The following is a 19,844-nucleotide window of genomic DNA, read 5'->3' on the forward strand; positions in this document are numbered from 1 at the left end:
CAGGAAAAGTCCGGGGTTCACCAAAGTCATCGAGATTCATCCTCAGGGTAACGTGAATGTTTAGACAAACATAGTGGCAACCCATGAAATAGTTGTTGAGATATTTCAGCCTGGTCCAAAGTGGTGGACCAGCTGTCCAACACCATAGAGCCACACGGCTAGCATGGCTGAAAATGTAAAAGGTTGCTAGCAGACGTAATGAGCCTCTATCCTTTTTAAGATTGTCTGCCACAGCTGCAGTTCTGGCAGGAACACTACAGTACTTGGTAGCTGGAAGCCTTAGCTTACTAAGCACTCTAAGAGGAAGCATGGTGAACCATTGAGGCCGCGCTGATTTCAATAGCATAAATCATTCCAGATAGATAGGTGGCTCTGGCGCAGGGTAGTCATTTTCAGTGAGCGAGTTTAAGACATATGATTGTTCTTGTGCTAACTTCCCTCCTCCACCACCTTATCCTCTTACAATTATGATCAATTATCCACTTATAATTAGAGCCTGGCAGTAACTCAGCTTATGGGCTCTGGCACTTTATATAATAGCCTGTAATAATGCTGTCAGTCACATTTCATATAGTCCACATTTTCAAGCTCTAGCATCTGCTGAAATTAATACCCCAGTAAAAAAATGTGTCTGTTTCATCAACAAAGTTATAACAGAAAGGTCTCGTTTAATGATGCTATCAATGAGCTTACAGAGAGAAAATAATAAACATGGGCTTTGCGGCAAGAAATAATAATTGGTCATAATAAACAAATGTTCTGACATTAGTATAATACAGTTTAATGTATGCTCATAAATTACTGCAGGATTTTAAGGTTTCCAAACAACAGTAGTTGCGCAAACTAACACAAACAACTAAAAATATGCAAATTATGAAATACACCCATTAAAGGAAATATATAAAGTATGGAATAAGTCAACACTGTCTGAAAGTCTTTGTCTTTCTCCCCTCATCACACTCTCTCTTTCTCTTTCTATTTGACTCTCTCCACGACCCCATTCAACTCCAGTCTGAGAAACACAGCAAAGCAAACTGTCTGAAGAGCCACTTCCTGTTGTGTACTTAAGATCCCTGCCATGTGATAGTGTCAGTTGAGGCGGGTGCATGAGGCCAGTATGGGGAGGGAATATGGTGGCACTGCTGATCTTGCTGATGTGAACACAGCAGCCCCCCCCCACACACACCCCCCACCCCCCACTCTGATTGTGTAAAGTGTCGACTCAGCCGGCGTGGCGTCAGAGCCCTCAAGCCCTGCACGACTCAGGCACAATCACAACGCACCCATGCTCGTGCATAGTGGTGCCACAGATACACAGTAGACACGAATCATGATGAAACCCACCTACACTCTTTTTTTGTAATGATATAAGTATATTAGTGGGTAATTTCAAACTCATACAAATTACAGTGGGTTTGAGGGTTCAAGAAGCAGTAGTAGATTAACTATCAATAATCCAAAATTGAATCCAATGAATCCAAAAAAAACTTTTTCACTTCACCCTTTTGATTATATGTTGCCTGCGTGTTATAGTTTGTGCTCAAAAAGGACACATTAACGTGTTACTCATAGCTACATTAGTACACAAACATGCACATCTTCTGTATGACTCTTACAGTCCACCTACATAATGTGGCTAACGTAGCTGTGTATGCAAATGGTAACTGAATGTGTCTGAGAACTGAAAGAGAGTTTGAAATACTTAACTTACATTGTTCTTTGTCTCTGTTCTCACCCTCCTTCCCAATCTGTCTCCCTCAACCTCTCTCTTTCTCTTTCATTCTCAGGTGAATGACATGCGGTACGTGCCCGCCGTGCCATAGACAGCTCACTGTTAAATGACCTGGAAAGCTGCTCCTGTGCTTAAAAACTGAAGAGAATGAAGAGATGCAAATAAAATGAAGGCAAGAGGTGTGGTGGCCTAGCTACCCTGAAGAAGAAACCTCTCAAAACTTCCCTCCACTATCACAGGCTACATACCTTGCTCTCTATGGTTCCAGCGGGAGTCTGAGCCACTGATTCATTGACAGTGCTAGATCAAGATGGATAGATGGTGTTGCGTCCAGTAACTGGAGAGTGCTAAGTCTAGTGCTGTGTAAGCAGCTTGATCTGTGGATGATTGAAGGCAGATAGCATTTTAACTGACCAACAAAGGCACGCTAGACATCCCTAGATGTGCAACTGCAGATAGCAGTAGCTTCAAGTTTTGTTGAGCTATTGAAAGGCCTGTTGAGAGGATAGTTTAGTTTGTGCAATGAATCCTAGAGACAGTGTGGAGATGATGGAGACCCAGGCTGGAGGTCAGACGGAGAAGCTTGTTGGAGATAAGGTCAAGCCTGGAAATGAGGTTGAGGGTGAGGACGACAAAATCCCCGGGGCTTTTGACTGTAACATCTGTAGACGCAGCTTCCCATTCCTCAGCTCTTTGTCGCAGCACATGAGACGCCACACGGGTGTGCGCCCTTATAAATGCCCCTACTGTGACCACAGGGCCTCACAGAAGGGCAACCTCAAAGTTCACATCCGCAGCCACAAACTGGGCACACTCTCTAGCCACCACTCCAATGAGGATGAAGAGGGCGGGGCAGAGGAGGAGGAGATGAGTGTTTCAGAGGGTCTCGACGGAGGTACGAGTCCAACTAAGAGCAGCTCAGCCTGTAACCGGATGATCAACGGAGATAGTGGTGAGGATACACGGAGGAAAGTGCCTGGGAGAAGTATGAAAAGAGAGAAGTCTGTTACCGACCAGAGGCCTTACTGTTGTCGTCTGTGTGGCTATGAGGCCCTGCGAGAAGACCAGCTCCTCAGCCATATTGAAAAGGTCCATATAACAGCAGACACAGAGGAGGAGAACCCTGTTAAGGAAGAGGCTGCGACCGAATCTGATGCCCTCCAACCCCACAGTGATGGGACCTTCCCCTGTGAGACCTGTGGCCAGGTCTTTACCCAGGCCTGGTTTCTGAAGTCACACATGAAGAAACACGCAGGGATCCTGGACCACTGCTGTCGTATTTGTGGACGACGGTTCCGCGAAGCATGGTTTCTCAAATCGCACATGAAAACACACAACACCAAATCCAGGTCACGGTCAAAAGCAGATTCAGCTGAGCATCCAGCCACCATTAACGACGTCGCACAGGATCCTGTTATTGTCACTGGCTCTGTTACATCCATCTATCAAATGTGTTCCAAATGCGGGAACCTGTTCCACAGCAGAGAGAGCCTGAGGGCGCATGAAAAAGTGCACAGTCTCACCTATGGTAGGAAATCCCAGAGCCAATGCCGACCTAGTGATGATGAGGATTCACCAGCTGCTAAGAGACGTTACCTTGACTTCTTAAACCTCCAGCCTGTTGAGGGAAAGACCCTGGACGAAGAGGAGGAGAGTGAAAGAAAGATGCTAGGTCAGAGAATCCCAGAGCTAGACCCAGTTTGCAGCTACCAGGCCTGGCAATTAGCTACTAAAGGAAGGGTTGTGGAGCCGGTGGAGCCAAGTCACAAGGCCTCCTTTGGGGGTGGGAGTATGGGGGAGGAGGCCCTTGCCGGAGCCGCTGTGGTTTTTGAGAAGGAAAGCAGCCGTTATGTCCTGCAAGGTCAACAGAAACGGAGCTCAGGGCGACGCAGCAGCTCTGGTTTCGGAAGCCATGCTTCTTCAGGAGACCGGACACCAGAGAGCCTCAGCGACTCAGAGTACCGGCCTTCATCTCGTCAAGACCGACGGCGACCATCTCAGTCCTCCAAGTCTAATGAGTGCTTTGAGTGTGGGAAGGTGTTTCGCAGTCGTCACCAAATGATCGTCCATCAGCGGGTCCATAGAAAGGATGGAGGCAGGGCGTCTGTCGGAGACAAAGAGAGAAGTGCCAGAGACGACCGATGGGGCTCCACAAGTGATCCAGAGTCGGGCTCCCCTAGCCGGCCCAGCACCCCCGGGTATGGAGACTCTCCACCAGCCTCCAACCTCGGTGAACAGGCCTCAGAGATGGGCACTGCAAATTCTGGAGGGATTACAGGTTAGTCTAAACTAACTTTTTCCTTTAATTTGAAATGTAACAAAGTAAGGGCACAGAAGAGCTTACCTTCTCCTAGTGATAAACGTTAGTGATTAGGGAATGATTAATTGATTCAGTCATTTAGTCACATGTTCAGTATAAATTAAGCAGAAGTTAGAATTATAGCATCCTGATCATGGGACCTGGAGTATTGAGGGTTTTTTTAACAGTAAAACAGCAAAAATCTGAGGTCAAAGTGGTGACAATTCCTTTGTTGCTGTTTCGGTCATTGCTTGTGACCACCAACTCAACTATGACAAAGTATGGCAAGTCAGCATTCTATTTGTCCTTTTAAAACACTGCCTTGATTTATAGCATGAAACAACAGGAAACGGAAGTACAAGTAGACTAAATGAACGGTATACACCTAAGCTCACAAATAGAAACACGCTCTGTAGGACTTGTAGTGACAGAAGTGACTGCAGCCCTTTAAAAGTCTCCCATTCAAGGCCTCTGACTCTGTCAAAGTGTAGTAAACATCTGTTGATGAAACGTGCTTTGTGTAGGTGCAGCTCCTCTGCTCATCAGCCTCCATGCAGTGGAAACTGGAGCCACCATGTGGCAAACAGTCAAAATGACATCCGACTTCCGCTCTTTTATAGGGTGCTGCACAAAAATACTATCAAATATGTTCTATAAACTTTAACTGCACATTGAACCGAACATGCTCTTTACAACAGTGCAATTATTTTGTATCACAGAGCAATAAAGATAACAGTTCAGTGAAACTTTGTGCCTTTCATTGGCATGTCAGTAGAGGAGAGGGAATTTTTGGAATGCCTATCATTTTTTCACCTCCACAACCAATAAACACTGCAGAGCAAGAAAAGAAAAGGTAGCCATGCAAGGGCAAAACACCCATAACCAGGACAGAAATATGGTAAAGGAAGAATTCATATCATGTGTATGTGGTGCTTCAGTTTTTCGCTCACCTTTGTCTTTTAACTTTCAAACCCACTGAAAGCTACTTGGACAGTTAAGTATAGTGGATGGCTAGGAATCGGCGTGATTGCTTTCATTTCTCCCTGTTAGTAGACATTCAAAAATAGCAGCAACATTTCTTCAGGCCTGATCGAGCTGTGTGCTATTTCAGCTCTTCCTGTCTCAGGAAACTCCCCTCACCCCCCTTATCTGTGTGTGAATATGTCTTTTTGCTCTCCTTTTTATGTCTTTGCCATGGAAATCTGTCTGCATGTTTCCTTGCGCTGTTCACTGATGTTGTAGATTATATAACAACTAATTATTAGTTGTGAAACACCACCAAGGCACGGTTTAATTCCTTTATGTACTGTTTAGTAATCATTGGCATCCTGGAGTCTAGTTTCAGGAATTGCATCTGCAAATCTTTTTAGCTCAGTAAATACAATACAGACAAATGTCTATAATATAGCAGATACAAAACCTCCAACAGCAAGACACATGGTAAAAGTGTGATGGAATTTGATTAAATGTATTAGCATTTGTGACAAAGCCCAAAATTATAAAACATTATAAGAATTCAGCATTAACCATCAGAATATTCTTGTAAGGTGTTAAGGCCTCTGTCCGTCCGCCCATCTTTTCTCTCGATGCCTCTCCTCCCCGTCCCCTCTGACTCTCTCCTAATCTCTAAGGTTACCTCCTGTGACACTTCCACTGTCTCTCATCCACTCTTCTTACCATTGAGCCAGCCAGGCTGCCTGATGTCTGAGGGATTGGTTATTTATAGAGTCACCTCCCGATGGAGAGGGATGCAGGCAATGGGGAAAGAGACACTCAGAGGACACTCTAGTCGCAAACACTGCGATGTCCCTTACAGCCATTAAGCTACTTTTTGGGAATGTAAATGAGAAGTGACAGTGTGCACGCGCATACCAACAAGACAGGCTTTTAGTTATAATTAGTTATAGATGAAACATTTCCTTGGTGGTAATTATGTGTGTAAGCATTAAAAGGAATAAAAACACATGCACACAGCTGTGTGCCTTCTTCAGTTCAGTCTCACTCCTGGTGAGAGCTGACATCTGTGCATTCTTTTGAACACACAAATGTGACTGATAGTTTGAGATTGTTGCGGTGTTTGTTCTTAGGATATATGCTGTATGTTGTTTACACCTCCCGTTACAAGACAGGAGTTACTGCAGGGACAGACCATCAGCACTATGGCACACTCAGTCGTAATTGCTTTACTCTTTTACTCCCTCTGGGCAGGGTGTGTGCTTTTTGGTGTGTGTTTTTACACGTGTGTGCATGTGTGAATATGCAAGACTGACAAGTAAGTCTGACTCAGGATTGGACTGATACTTACTTCAGACAATCAGAGCATCTATCACTGACTTCACATGGCTCTGCCTGGCCAATAGCTGATTAATAAAAGACCAATATTAGCCTGATGAACAGGACAGATCAGTCAAACCACCCTCCCTACTGAGCTGCCCAGCCCTGGGGCTTCACCTTGGCAGAGTCTGAGCTGTGTGTGTTTCTAGCGTTGCCAACAGGAAGGCAAATAAAAAGCAGATGATGGCGGTATTGTGAAAGTAAGGAGGGGTAGTGGAGAGGACCATAATGTGCTACTAACAGAACCTGATCTGCAAGATCATAAGAGCCTGCATTTCATTTTATCTTCAGAAAAATGACAACTTTGTGTTTAATAACCTTCTATAGCCTCTGTAAAAATAACTATTCCTTTAGTATAATTCCTATATTTGTTTTTATTCTTCTTCTCTTCATTCCTGAAATTGAACACTGTGGGAGAGTTTTACAGTGACAACAATAGAATTCCCCTGTAAAGACAAACAGGTCACAAACGCCATCTTGTGGGGGATCTATAGAGCTGCACATCAGGAATCGGCAGCACCGACTCAATACAATATCAACCCAATGCAATCCCAGTAAAAGAGCCTGCAATAAATAAACCAACTTAATAAGTTTGATAATATCTCATTTGTTTGATGTGTCAAAAAGGTTCATTCAACTACATGGTAATGTTTGCTACTATGGTATAACCGTGTCTCACCACATGGATTATAAGTATCAAAGAGGTTAATTAATACCCCTCTGACACAATTTTACCAGCTGTGCATGATAACTTTTCCAAAACTGCTCCACACTCACTATCAGAGTAACCTAATAAAGTTTCTGGTGTGGTCTTCTGCTGCCTTAGACCATCTGGTTCAAGGTTCGACCTGCATTCAGGGATACCCTTCTCCATACTTCAGTTGTAACAAGTGGTTATTTGAGTTACTGTTGCCAGTAACTCGTACCAGTCTGGCCATTGTGGTATTTCCAATTTAGTATTTTCTCTTTTTTGAATCATTCTGTGCAAACCTTAGAGATGGTGCGTGCGCAAAAACCCAGTAGAAAAACAGCTTCTGAAATATTCAAACCAGCCCATCTGACACCAAGAACCAAGGTTGTCTTGACCACGTCTACATGTCTTGAAGAACTGAATAGCTGCCATTTAATTAGCTGATTGATATTTGTATTAACAAGCAGTTGAGCATGAATACTTTATGTAGGTGGTGAGGGTATGCATCGATATACTGGGTCACTATGTATCAATTAGTGGATTTGAACTAAAACCAGACTCCTTGAAACATTATCTAAGGGTGACATGGCCATACGTGTTGGTATGTTTAGTAGCCTTTGACTGTAGAAGTAATAGTTTTACTTCAGGATACGTTCACGTGTGAAATAAAAAGAGGAGCTATGGGAATACTGGCCAATACTGCAGCCTGGTGGCTGTTCACCAAAACTACATCTGGATGGAGCAAAGTGACTCTGGCACAGTGAACTGTGGTAATGAGCTCAGACTAATAGTTGGTAGTAGAGAGGAGAATGATCCAGATGTATTCCTGTGCAGCCAGTGACCTTTCTGTTGTCATTCTCTTTCCCTACAGATGAGAAGCCTTACATCTGCAGCCTTTGTAACTTTGTCACCACAGAGCTGAAGACCTATTCGACTCATGTTCGTGTCCAACACCCGGCTGTCCCCGAAGACAGACCCAACCCTATTCCCAGCCCCAGCTCCAGCTCGGACAGAGGCACCCCCAGTGGTTATCCCAAGCTGAAGAAAGCTCTTCTTCAGGGGCTGAACGACTCATCCCCTCCTGCTTACCTTTCAGCTCGATCCTCACCGCTTGATCCCAGTATGACTCCTGTGGATCTATGTGTGAGAGCTGAGGGCTGCAGGGGCATCACTTCCCTAAACCTGGACAGGAAGAGCCTCCCTAGCCACAAATGCTCCTTCTGTTCTCACTCTACCCGCTACCCCGAGGTGCTCTGGATGCACCAGACTGTGGCTCACCGCATCAACAGCAGTAGCTCCAATCTTGCTCCTAAATGGGCCCTGAAAAACAGCTCCAAGGGCTCCAGGGACAACTTATCCTCCAGGAGACGCACTGGTCCCCCACCAGTCCTGGAGGGAAAGGAGTGCCCACCGCTGCCTCCACTAATGCGTTCCCAACGCACACGGCCCCCAACCTACTCCAGTGAGGTGCTAAAAAAGAGCAGGCCATCCAGTCATGCAGCCACGCCATCCTCATCCTCATCCTCCTCCACCCCCTCCTCCTCGTTCTCCAGGGGCTCCTCATCCACCTCGGCCACCCAAGCTGGGAGAGTCCCCGTTCGGCCAAGCAGCAGCACCAGCAGCAGCGTCAGACACACTGAGGAAAAGAGTCATCAGTCTCGCTTCAGACCCAAAGTGGATATTTACCCTCGGGGAGGCTCATCATCTTCTTCCAGCTCCTTGGAGAAGAGCACTGGTGCCCCCTCACGTCCCACAGCCCCAAGCCCCAGCTCTACTACAGCATCCCGGATTGCTGACCGCTACTTGATGCCTCAGGAGGGCCTGGGCTTCATGCTGTCCAGCAAACATGGCCTAGCAGAGTACAGCCGAGCTAGGGGTTCCCCTCATCAGCCGCTTCCCAACTCCCATAGCCAAGGCCGGGCTAACGCCACCAGGCCCACGACCATTACCCATAGCTCCACAGCAGGACACAACTACGGAGCCTCCCAGGCCCATGGAGGCACTCTGCTGAGTTCCTCCTCCTCCAGCTCCTCCTCTTCTTTGCCTTCAGACGGCCGTGGAGATCTGAAGCAGGAGCCAATCGCAGAGACACCAGAGATGCCAACTGACATCCTCAGCTTCCTCAAAAACTACAGCCCCCATGAATTGGCCACCCTCTATCACCGCTGGGGCGCCGCCAATGCCCTGCTGGATCCCACAGGTATGGAGCATTTTTTGACTGACAGCTTGTTTATTTGTTAAATATATCTATTTTGATGTAACAAAATTCTATATTGTTTGTTTTTTTTTAAAATTTAAGTCCATGTAATACCATCTGCTCTGTCGGAGAAAGTCTTATCATCAGCTCACAAGCAAAATGGCCAGAGGATCTTTGCTTTGGAGAAAATATTAAATGTCAGGAGTTGAGGAGAAATGTTTTCCTGTGACTAAGCATCGTGTTTAGAGCTGTCATGAGTGAAATTGGCTAAACTTGACAGGTTAAACCAGGAAAAGACACCCAGAGTCACATAGATCCAGACTTAACCACATTCAGTCAGTTATACATATTTACACTCTCTAACACACACTGACTCTCGTATTCTCTATCACGCTAACTCGCCATCTGGCAGAAAGTTATTGACAGACACACGTTTTGCTCAATTCTGACAAGGTTTTGAATAATGAAGAGGAGATCCATCAAATTGGCATGAACATGTGTGCTTGCATGTTTGTGAGATATGATTAAAGGCCATATCTGGGGCAGCATGTGGGTCCATATGTGCTTGGGTTTTTAGATGCAAAATGAATATGTGTGTGTGTGTGTGTGTTTTTTTTTTTTTTGTACCGTGAAAGACGTGAGAGAACCTTTGCTACTCTCAGGTCTGCGAGGCATGCCTAGTCTCCAGCTCCACTCTCCCAGAAAGCTGTCACAAACTGTTTAGGTCACGGCTCTGCCTGACGAGAGACTCGCACAGATGCGAATGGAGTGAGGCAAAACAGAGAGAGAGGGAACATAAGAGGCAAAGAGAGAGATGAGACAGAATAATTACCCCACCAGCTGCTTTGGAAATGGTCATTACTGAACATCCGCATTATTTGCCCATTTTCAGTTGTGTCTCTAAGGTCAAGTGGGGCTGTATGGAGCCAGGGGTCAAAGACAACAGCCCCAGAGCAGACGCATGACATCGCTGTCACCCGTCCAGGCGCATATCGTCACGATCCGCCTTAGCCCTTTGAGTCACATGCTATAAAGTGACCTTTTTTGAGCAACTGAGTCTTTCTCCCGTTTCCCTCTGTAATATGTGTGAGTGTGTGTGTCTGCTTGTGTTTTCCGTCCAGCTCTGTCTTGTCTTTCATTAGTGCATCAGTGAGAAGGGCTGGCGGCCCAGAGTAGAAGTAGAGTATCCAGAGGCCAGCAGTCGGGCTGCCAGAGACACTCTCTGTCACCTCCTCTGCCTCCCTGTCCTCCTTGTCCTGCTGTGTCCCTCCAACACCCCTCACCCCCCTCATTTGCCACACACACACACATACACACAGATGAGCATACACACAACTGTTGGGCTCTGCCCAGGTATATACCGGCCTCAATGCTTGGGGGGTTGATGTGTCTGCTGGGGGTTTGTGCGGTAAGCGTCCCCCTCACCGAAAGTACCCCCAAACCCCCAGGCCTGTTATCTGTCAGCAAGAGAGGTCGCGGGAGTGCATGTGTATGTGTTTGTGTGCATGAGTGTGTGTGTGTGTGTGTGTGTGTGTGTGTGTGTAGTGGTCACGATGTCGTCAAATGGATCCAACTAACTTTAAATGCTTATTCCTCTTACTGCTGTCGCCATGGCTACATGCACCACACAAAGATCCTTACATGACTGACAGATCCTTATTACATAGTTACCAAAATTATAGTTTTTTCTTCCTCATTATAGTTTCAGACCTCTCAGTAACCATGCTGAGTTAGAAGTTGCAGGATTTCCGGGAAATCCAGGATTTCTTTTTTTTCTTGAGTTACTGAAATAGATATTTGCGACTTAAAGAATATCTGATCAGGATATATTGGTTGAAATTTTTCATTGTCGGCAAACTATGTAAGAGTAACACTTGACAGTAACACTCGATCTTGACCTAATATGACATTTCTCTTCTGCAATTTCTCATTTCTTATTGGCCAATATATCTAAAATAAACAGATATCAGCAGATATATGGGCCTGGCTGATTTTCGGGATCTATTAAAAAAGTTGTCACCTGCAAATAATACAATTAGACTCTTGTTAGGATATGTATCACATAGCAGTGGAACAGGAAGTGCAAGGTGTGTCGTTCAGTAAAACTGAGGAGGTTTTAAATATCAACCAGTTGTTCTTAGAATAAGTTCAGTGAAGCGTTGCAATAATATTATTAAATACTATATTACATTCATCCAGTTTGCCTTAATTCAGTTGTTGTATCAGATATGAACACTGCCAAGCAAGCGTAAAGTTTTTTGTACGTACTGACAGGGCAAGAAAGTTGACTAAGAATCTGACTCAGATTTATGAGTTTTGAAATTCAACAAGTTTCTTCTTTTGGCCATTAAAGGCCATTAATATGTAAAGACTAGCTGACTTGTGCATGTAGAGTTGTTGTGTCATTGTGTGTGCTTGTATATGTGTGTGTCAAGGTAGCCACAGCCTGTGCCTCACTTTCCTCCCTTGGACCAAACACACATAGATACAACTCTTTAAACACATACACATGCAGACACACACACCTGACATGTGACACACGGGCAGCGGAGCGGGCACATCACAGCCGGGGCGTTTTAATTGCCTGTAATTTATGCGGTGTGTGTGTGTGCTGTGTGTGTCTGGCTGTCAGCCTCTGAGATGATGCTGTGTGACAGCTGCAGTCCAGCCCCTGGAGGTAGCCGCTCATAATGACACATTAGACATACTAATGATGCCTGCGCGAGTCCACTACTGACGCTACCTACCTCCACCGCTCCAGCCAGGCTCTGTGCTCATGTACACCCACTCACTTACTGCCCATTACTGACCTTTACGTCTTCATTCAATCTCTGCAAACACTCTCACGCGAAAATGTCTTCTGCCTTAGAATAACCTGATGCTGATGTCCACCTTTTCCACTGTTCTCCTAAGAAAAAGTCACACGTGAGATGTCACATGGGAATTCAAAGCAGATGTAATCTCAGGACACACTGGCCTTTTTATGTCAACATTTACCTTCCTTTTTTTTTTTTTTTTTTAAGAAAAAGCCTTGTTAAAACATTTGAAACTGTGAGTTGTCTTTTGTTGTGTAAAATTATGTGAAACCTTGATTTGCTCTAAAGTGCTTTGTTTAATTGTATGTTTCTCTTTCCTGTATGTGTGTGCGTGTGTGCGTGTGTGTGTGTGTGTGAGCAGGGATGCTGAGGTCTCTCATGCGACAGGGACAGTATTTCTGTCATGAGTGTGGGAAGAGTTTCAGTCAGCCCAGCCACCTGCGCACTCATATGAGATCCCATACAGGTAAATACAGCTTTAAGACACACAAACACACTCAAAGGAAAACAGATTGCACATGCACATGTGCCGTACTTGCAACGGCTCAACAAAATGATGGAAACATCTCATGAAAAAGCACTTTTAAATCAGCTAAATAACAAATATAAACATTACCAGCATTTAACACTCGTGCTTTGTTGGCTTTACTTCCTCCTTCTTGGTCCGACAAACTCCATCGCTGTGTGTGTAAAAAATAATGATAATAATTGCTAGATTAACAATTTTCCCTTTGAATATGATTTTATTTTATTTTAAACCCAATGTGTTGATAAGTATTAAGTTGTATAAGTGATAACCATTCCCTTTTACCACATGCTGAGCTTGCACATTTGATTAAGGAAGCAAAATACAAAAATAAGCATGAATCTTTGGCCTTACACCGAATAAGAAAAGATTTTACATAGATGTGGGCATTTACATTATATGGGCTAGATTTGTTCATACTTTCGAAATCGTGTAGAAGTAATTCTCTAAAAATTCGGAAAAGTCATGAAGTACCAAGGTGATAAAACAATGTAGGTATGTGTTTGTATGCCATTTAAAGGGCCCTTCCAAACAAAACAAAGAGGTTAAAGATGTCTGACAATAATAAGCTCTAACATGAGTTTTACAGTCCTATGCAGTTACTAAAGGAGGTTTAGGATGAAAAAAGAAGTTGGTAATCATGCTGCAAGTCTCAAAAATTGTTATTTTAAAGAGAAAGATAAGACAGACATAGACAAACAACCTCAACAAAGAAGAACAGGACAATTTGGCATACACAGTGGAAAGAAAGTCCTACATCCTGCTTCAACCTGTAGAACTACCTTTTTAACTACTCGTTAAGATGCTGCCAGTTTTTTGGCCACTCCTTCAACAGTCACTCATTCCACGTGTGCTCGCACATCGTCACCCTCGCGGCTATTTATCCACCCAGAAAACACTCACATGAGATATAGAGAATGTATGCACGGGGCTGCACATTCTCAACACTATTTCATCATCTGACTCTCCATACGTCCGCCGCGTTCGTTCCCGCGTTCTCCAAAATAAATCAAAACAGATCTTTTTGTTCAGTTGAGTGTGACAGCCAGTCTGTGAGTCTATCTCCGCCCTGGGCTGGGCAGCTGTCTCTATTTTTTAAACTGAAACATGATTTGCTCCGGATACTGACCTGTGACAAATTGTATACATTATTAATCACATGTCAATTAGAGAGATGGAATTGCGCATTCTAATGAGGCAGACCAGCATTTGTCCACGCCAACCTTATGAATCCATTTGCATGCGCCCCAGTGCCATTCACTAAACAGCTTGATGTAGAAATTCTGCCTTTTCCTCGACTTTCTCCCTTTTCCAGTTTACTTTTCTTTAGTGCCTTTCCTATCCTTCCCTTCCCTCCTCTTCCTCTTCCCTCTCTTCTCTTGTTTCCTCTTATTTCAACCCTTCCTACCTCCCGTCGTCTTCCTTTCCCCCCTCTTGTTCCCTCTCATGTCACCCTTTCTCCTCTCTTTGTCCTCTTTCATTTCATGTATTGTCTCCTGTTGTCTGACCTTTTCCTCTCTCCTTTTCCTCTTTCTTTTCTTCTCATCTCACCTTTTCCCCCTCTCCCCTGCCTCTTTTCCTTCCTCTCTCATTTCTTCTTTCCTTCCCTCTATTGTTTTCTCTCACCTTTACTTCCCTTCTCTACCTATTTCCTCTCTCCTCTCCTCTCTGTCCACCTTACTCCCTCTTCACTTCTACCTCCCTCCTCCTCCTCTTCCCTCTCCTGTCCTGTCATGTCCATCAGTTGGGCTGGCAGTGATCACAGTAGACAGTGGGATAAGTAGCTTCTTTATAGAGAGTGTGAATGATATGTGGCACAGCCAGTGATTCTAAGTGACAGAGGCCAAATGGTAAGTGATGCAGCGCTCAGCTTCCCCCCAAGCCGTATTGTAAACACACACACACATGCGGCATTAACACACACACACACACACACACACACACGCCCATGCACTGGGTCTGTAAACACTCGCCGGGGCTGTAATTAATGTTGTCACCGACGGTTGTCTTCAGCATGGACGTGCACACGCAGAAAAGGCCAGCCACCCCAAGGCCTCTATTAACATGCGTCATATTAAATCACTGACTTGCCTCCACCAGGTTCCATCACCATCATCACCACCATCATCACCATCATCATCACTGCCAGCTCCCCTCTATTAGTAAGGGTGCTGGTGGCAAACGCGACTGTGTGCGGGTGGTGGTGGGGGAAAAAAAAAAATGCTTATGTGGATCTGGTAGAGCTTTTAACCGAATGCCCTCCTCCCCCTTCCTCCTCCTCCTCCTCCTCCTCCTCCTCCACCTCCTCCTCCTCCTTCCCCCTCAATCCTCCTTCTCCCCCCACAGTTGGGTATGATTTTAACGGACTCCACAGAGGTACTGACGCTCACACCACCGCTTCTGAAGCTCCCAAACAAGTATGTGGCACGATGGCTAACCACTGGGCTCCCTCATCGCTTTTGCATGTTTCTTATTATTATTGTCTCACCGCCGCATTTGTGTGTCTGTGTCAACCCCGCACCCTCATCCTTTCGTGAGTGTTTTTTTTTTTTTTTTCTTTCCATGTGTAACAGTCACATGTGGCACCCTCTGCACCTGGCATTAACACCTAGCATTCTCACATGCCATTGGATCACACCTGACATTAGCGTGTGTATCCAGTGTACATGTCACAGCTGTCTCTTTGAAAAGCTTCAGTTGACTTTTATGTTTTAATTACTCTCGAAGGGTTAATTATTCTTTGATTAATGGAGCAACATGATGCACATACGTTTTTTTTTTCAGTCAGGAGCACAATCTGTAGTTTTTGTACTTCTTAAGTTGTTAATTTTTCACCGTCGGTACTGAACACAGATTTCGCCTTTTTCTCGCCAAATTGTTAAATCTTCCAATACAGATTCCTTGTATTAAACAAGTGTGGCTTTGTCTTTGCCTGCACTGAATTTACACTTTTAGATAGATAAATAGATCAAATCAAAGGTGTAACAGTGTCAAGGGACAATTTAGGGTTCACAGGCTCCACAGCACATTTTGAGTTTGTTTCCCTGTTATATTTGCCTCTTTCAGTTACAGATTGATATAACATGACATAAATTCATCATGTAACCAGTTTACAAAAACATTTCAACAAAATCTAAATTAATTCACTTAAATGACCACGTAGCTAAGCCAGAGGAATTTTACCCACAGTCTCATCGGATATCTAACAACACATATCCCAAATACACAGACCACACAACAGTGTTGGTGTTAGTAGGATTTTTTCATATTGAAAATCCTCGAGTTCCTCCGCTGGAGTTGCACGTCTGAAGAAGTCCATTTACAGCTGCACTGTACCGCAAACTGCAGTCAGAGCATTCAACTGTCAAGTTAATAATAGTTATGTTTATTTCAATGTTGGCGTCGCTGCAATGCAGGGAGATAAAACAGGACAAAGTTTAACCTTCAATTAAAATTTCTAAATTTTTAAATTCAAATTTCTAGTGACAGTTGATGTGCAGGCTGCGTTGTGTTTCAGCTGATGTGTCTGCATGTAGGGTGAATGCACGAGGCTTAACAGCTCCATGGAAGAGCTCAGACCTCATCAACAATTAACCTTCTAGGAAGCACAGTGACAAAAGTGAAGCACCTACAATCAAAGGTTCAGACAAGTGCTAAGACAGTTAGTTGATAGATGAATAAGTTAACAGACTGAAAAATTATTGGCAACTATTTTGGCAGTCCATTCATAATTTAAGTCACTTTTCAAGCAATTGACTAATTTCAGCTCCTATTATATGATAGTAAGTTGAATATCTTTTGGTTTTGGATTTTGGTTTTAAGCAACCATTGTTAGTTGTTAGTTGTCCCTGTCAGAAACAAGAACAAAGAATGTTGAGGATCACCACCGTGGTGGCGAGCGTGAATGGGTTTTAGCACAAACTTTTTTGATTTGCTAATACATTCGCCGTAGTTTGTTTAATGTCTTTAAAGAGTTTCAGTTAGTCATGGAGACAAGCATTGAGGCAGAGAGAACAGAGGAGTAAATCTGTTCTGCTTTGACATTCGGAGGGAGCTGGGTTCTACACGCCGCGCCTCCATCTTAATTAATCACACACATCACACGCTCACACACCCACATGGACTCAGATTTACCGCACGCTATGAATGATGGGAGCAGGCGCGGCAGAGGGGTCCAATTAGATGTAGTGTTGACGCTGCTTTACGGTGACGATAACCTTTAGTATAATGTAGTGCACCGGTTCCGTCAGCGATGTTTCCTCGCAGGACGATGTCGTGGAGGTTCTCGCTTTCCTCTCACGTCTCACCCTCACCATCTCTCCACCTGTTTTTTTTTTTTTTTAGATTTTTGTGTGATTAATTATACCTTTTTTTGTTTTTATCTCTCTCTCTCTCTTCCTCAACCCCCTCTTTCCTTCTCTCTGTTGTGTTTCTGATGATGTATGATAACAGCTATATTTCCTTGTTTCTTCTTTAGGGAGATGGGTGCGGGAGGGGCACGGGGAGTCATTTGTTTTCCCGCTTTGATACTCTTCCATTTATCAAAATGATAATTAGGTGCAATTAAATGGCAATCTCATTTGTTTTGTTCAGGTGTGTGTTGCTTATTTTTTATTATTTTTTTATTACTTTACGAGGTGTCTGTGCCATTGTAGGTCAGTCTAATTAGAAGAGAGAGTATTGGGTGTGTGTGGAGTGTGTTTGAGTGTGTGTGTGGGGGCATAGGGTGGCCCTGGTGATTGAGGGAAATATATGGAGACAAAAGTAGGACTGCTCAGACAGTGGATGTGCGTCGCTCTTCTCCAGATGGCAGGAAAGAGAAAGGAAGAGTTAGTCCATCTGGGTCAGGATAGAGAAGCAGAGAAGTTTTTAAGTGAAATTAGGTGTAAAATATTAAATGTGACTGCTGCTCTTGACCTGCAAAATGTTCCCCTGTTTCTACTTGAATGTCAACATGTGTCGTGGTTTATGTTTGTCTGTGTGTTTGCTTGTTTCTCCCCCCCCCTTTTTTTCTGTTCCCCCCCGCAGCAAGTCTCCCCTGTCGTTTACATTGCTGTGTCTTGTTAAATCCCCTGTATATTCAAAATTCTCTCAAATGCTCATGCTCTCTAAATCCTGTGTATGCATTCCTGACCTTTCAACTTTTTTGTATGTCTTGTGTGTGTGCTCCTCAGGGGAGAGGCCATTCTGCTGCCAGCTCTGCCCATACCGAGCCTCTCAGAAAGGGAACCTAAAGACGCACGTCCAGAGTGTCCACCATATGCCTTTCGACAACAGCCAGTACCCAGACACAAGGAGCTTGTCACTGAGCCAGGACGAGCCAGGAGTGCTGGCTGCCAAACACCCACCAACACCACAACAACGACAAAAACAGTAGACCATCGTATAGACCAGGATCTGGACTTGGGACCAGACTAGTCAGGGAATCACACAACCTGAAAACACCATCACCGTTCCTAAAAGAATCAGAGGACTGGAAGTAGGACCCAAGACTCATGCTTGACTTTTTGAGCCTCTCCTCTCCACCCATCATCCTTCAATGACCTTAGAAGAATTTTCAACAAAGATGGGGCTCTTGTAGATTTTGGACGTTTTTCGGAGGATATTTAAAGCTGTGCTAGGTAATTTTAAAATCACAGCGTGGGGCTGCAGCAGAGAGTTTCTTATCTACTAATAGAAAGAGTTTCTGGTGAAATTCTGCAGTTAGAAAATCAGGTGTCAGATGTGCACACAGGTGGGACATTTTCTCCATGCAGAAGAAATGAGGATTGAAATGTAAAGTGTCTCCACAGCAGGAAAGCTGGACTCACCAATGGTCGATCTTTTGCTTCTCCTGATCTTTTTTTAGTATGAAGGTTGGGAAAAACGAGCAGATGTGTGTGTAGTTTACATCACTTTAAAAGATTTATGAGTGTAGAAGCGTTCAAAAATTCAAAGAGTTACCTCTTGCTGCCATTTTGGAGGTACCAACAAGTGAAGTCGCCTAGTGCAGCTTTACAAGAAAAGCAAAGTTTTTATGAAAAGAAGTGGAAAAACTGGACTTGAATGCAACTGCTAGCGTTTTAATCAAGGACTGTGGCATTGCATGGCTGCTGTAGTTGACCCCCCCCCCCCCCCCCCCCCCACACCCACCATTTCCCCTTCCCCTTTTTTAGCTTTACTGTATAAGAGTTCATTCCTCAGGACAGCAATCATCAGAGATGAGAGAGAAGATGCTCTGCAATTCATCAACAGTCAACTGACACATTGCAAGTTCATTTCCTCTGGGTTCTAAGTCGTGAAGATGAAGACTTGCATCTGTATGTGTGTTTGCGTGTGCGTGTCTGCATGCACAAGTGTGTTAAACTCACTTCCCCGCACTCCAGAGTGTAATGTTATAGGAGTGCAGTGACCACTCCGAGGCTGTGTAGCTGATGATTAGAAGGAGAGAGAAAGAGAGAGAGAGAGAGAGAGGTAGGATTAAAGAGAGAGAGAAGGAACGCTAATGGGGGTGTCTGCTTTAGTGCTCATTAAAAAGAGTGCACGTTTTTAATAGCCAATATAAATGAGCGCACCATTTTTATGGCCATTCAATTATTGTCCATTTAAGAGGAAGGGACTGAGTGGAGGCACTTTCCCTCCATAACTCCTTCATATTAGGGAGTGTTTCCACCGCTGACACTTCTGACTTTGAGTTAAGGCTGACTCCAGAACAGTGGGAATGACAGGAAGGATGTGGATTACACAGATTAAACTCAAACCTGTACACTTGCAAAAGAGAATATGGTACTGCTAGTGTGAGTCAGCAAAGATGCGTCTCAGTTTCATATTGTTAAAGGGCAACACTGACTTTTTAGCATGTTGGTCTCCTCAACCCATTAGGTAGCCAAAAGCTTCGGTACCAAAACCAACCCAGTCTCTCTGGTAGGAAGACGGCAGCACAGACCAAACCAGTGGGGGTCACAAGATACTTAACCAGTTAGGGGAGGCTTCTTACTTCTTCTATATAAAAAATGTAATATTTTCTGACTACCATTCCCTTTTATTGTAAAATTACAGTTTTACCCATTTAGGCCTCTACTAATTACTCAAATAAATTGAGAAAGTTTCCAGGCTAAGCTAAACTAACCGGCTGACAGCTGCAGCCCCATATTTAATGGACAGATTTGAACCATGCATCAACCTTCTCATCTAAATCTAAAGATGAGATCAATTTGCCCTAAATGTACCAAACTTCTGCTTTAACATTGACAGGTTTGTTAAACAGATG

The 19,844-nt window shown here is 44.2% G+C and overlaps 1 protein-coding gene across 2 annotated transcripts in view; it reads left to right on the forward strand.

Moving 5' to 3' along the window:
- Nucleotides 1–19,546, forward strand: part of LOC139205837 (zinc finger protein 516-like) — a 41,560-nt gene extending 22,014 nt beyond the window's left edge. Inside the window, exons 2-6 of one of the 2 annotated variants that reach the window (XM_070836167.1) lie at nucleotides 1,788–4,010; nucleotides 7,928–9,256; nucleotides 12,431–12,535; nucleotides 14,942–15,012; nucleotides 17,770–17,961. In XM_070836167.1, the coding sequence (XP_070692268.1) occupies nucleotides 2,255–4,010; nucleotides 7,928–9,256; nucleotides 12,431–12,535; nucleotides 14,942–15,012; nucleotides 17,770–17,829 (3,321 nt within the window). In that variant the 5' untranslated portion in view covers nucleotides 1,788–2,254 and the 3' untranslated portion in view covers nucleotides 17,830–17,961. Of the gene's footprint in view, nucleotides 1–1,787; nucleotides 4,011–7,927; nucleotides 9,257–12,430; nucleotides 12,536–14,941; nucleotides 15,013–17,769 lie in introns of both variants that reach the window. The other variant, XM_070836166.1, reaches the window with a different exon arrangement.
- The last annotated feature ends 298 nt before the right edge of the window (nucleotides 19,547–19,844 follow it).

Source organism: Pempheris klunzingeri, chromosome 8 (genome assembly GCF_042242105.1).
Source record: "Pempheris klunzingeri isolate RE-2024b chromosome 8, fPemKlu1.hap1, whole genome shotgun sequence".
Taxonomy (NCBI): Eukaryota; Metazoa; Chordata; class Actinopteri; order Acropomatiformes; family Pempheridae; genus Pempheris; species Pempheris klunzingeri.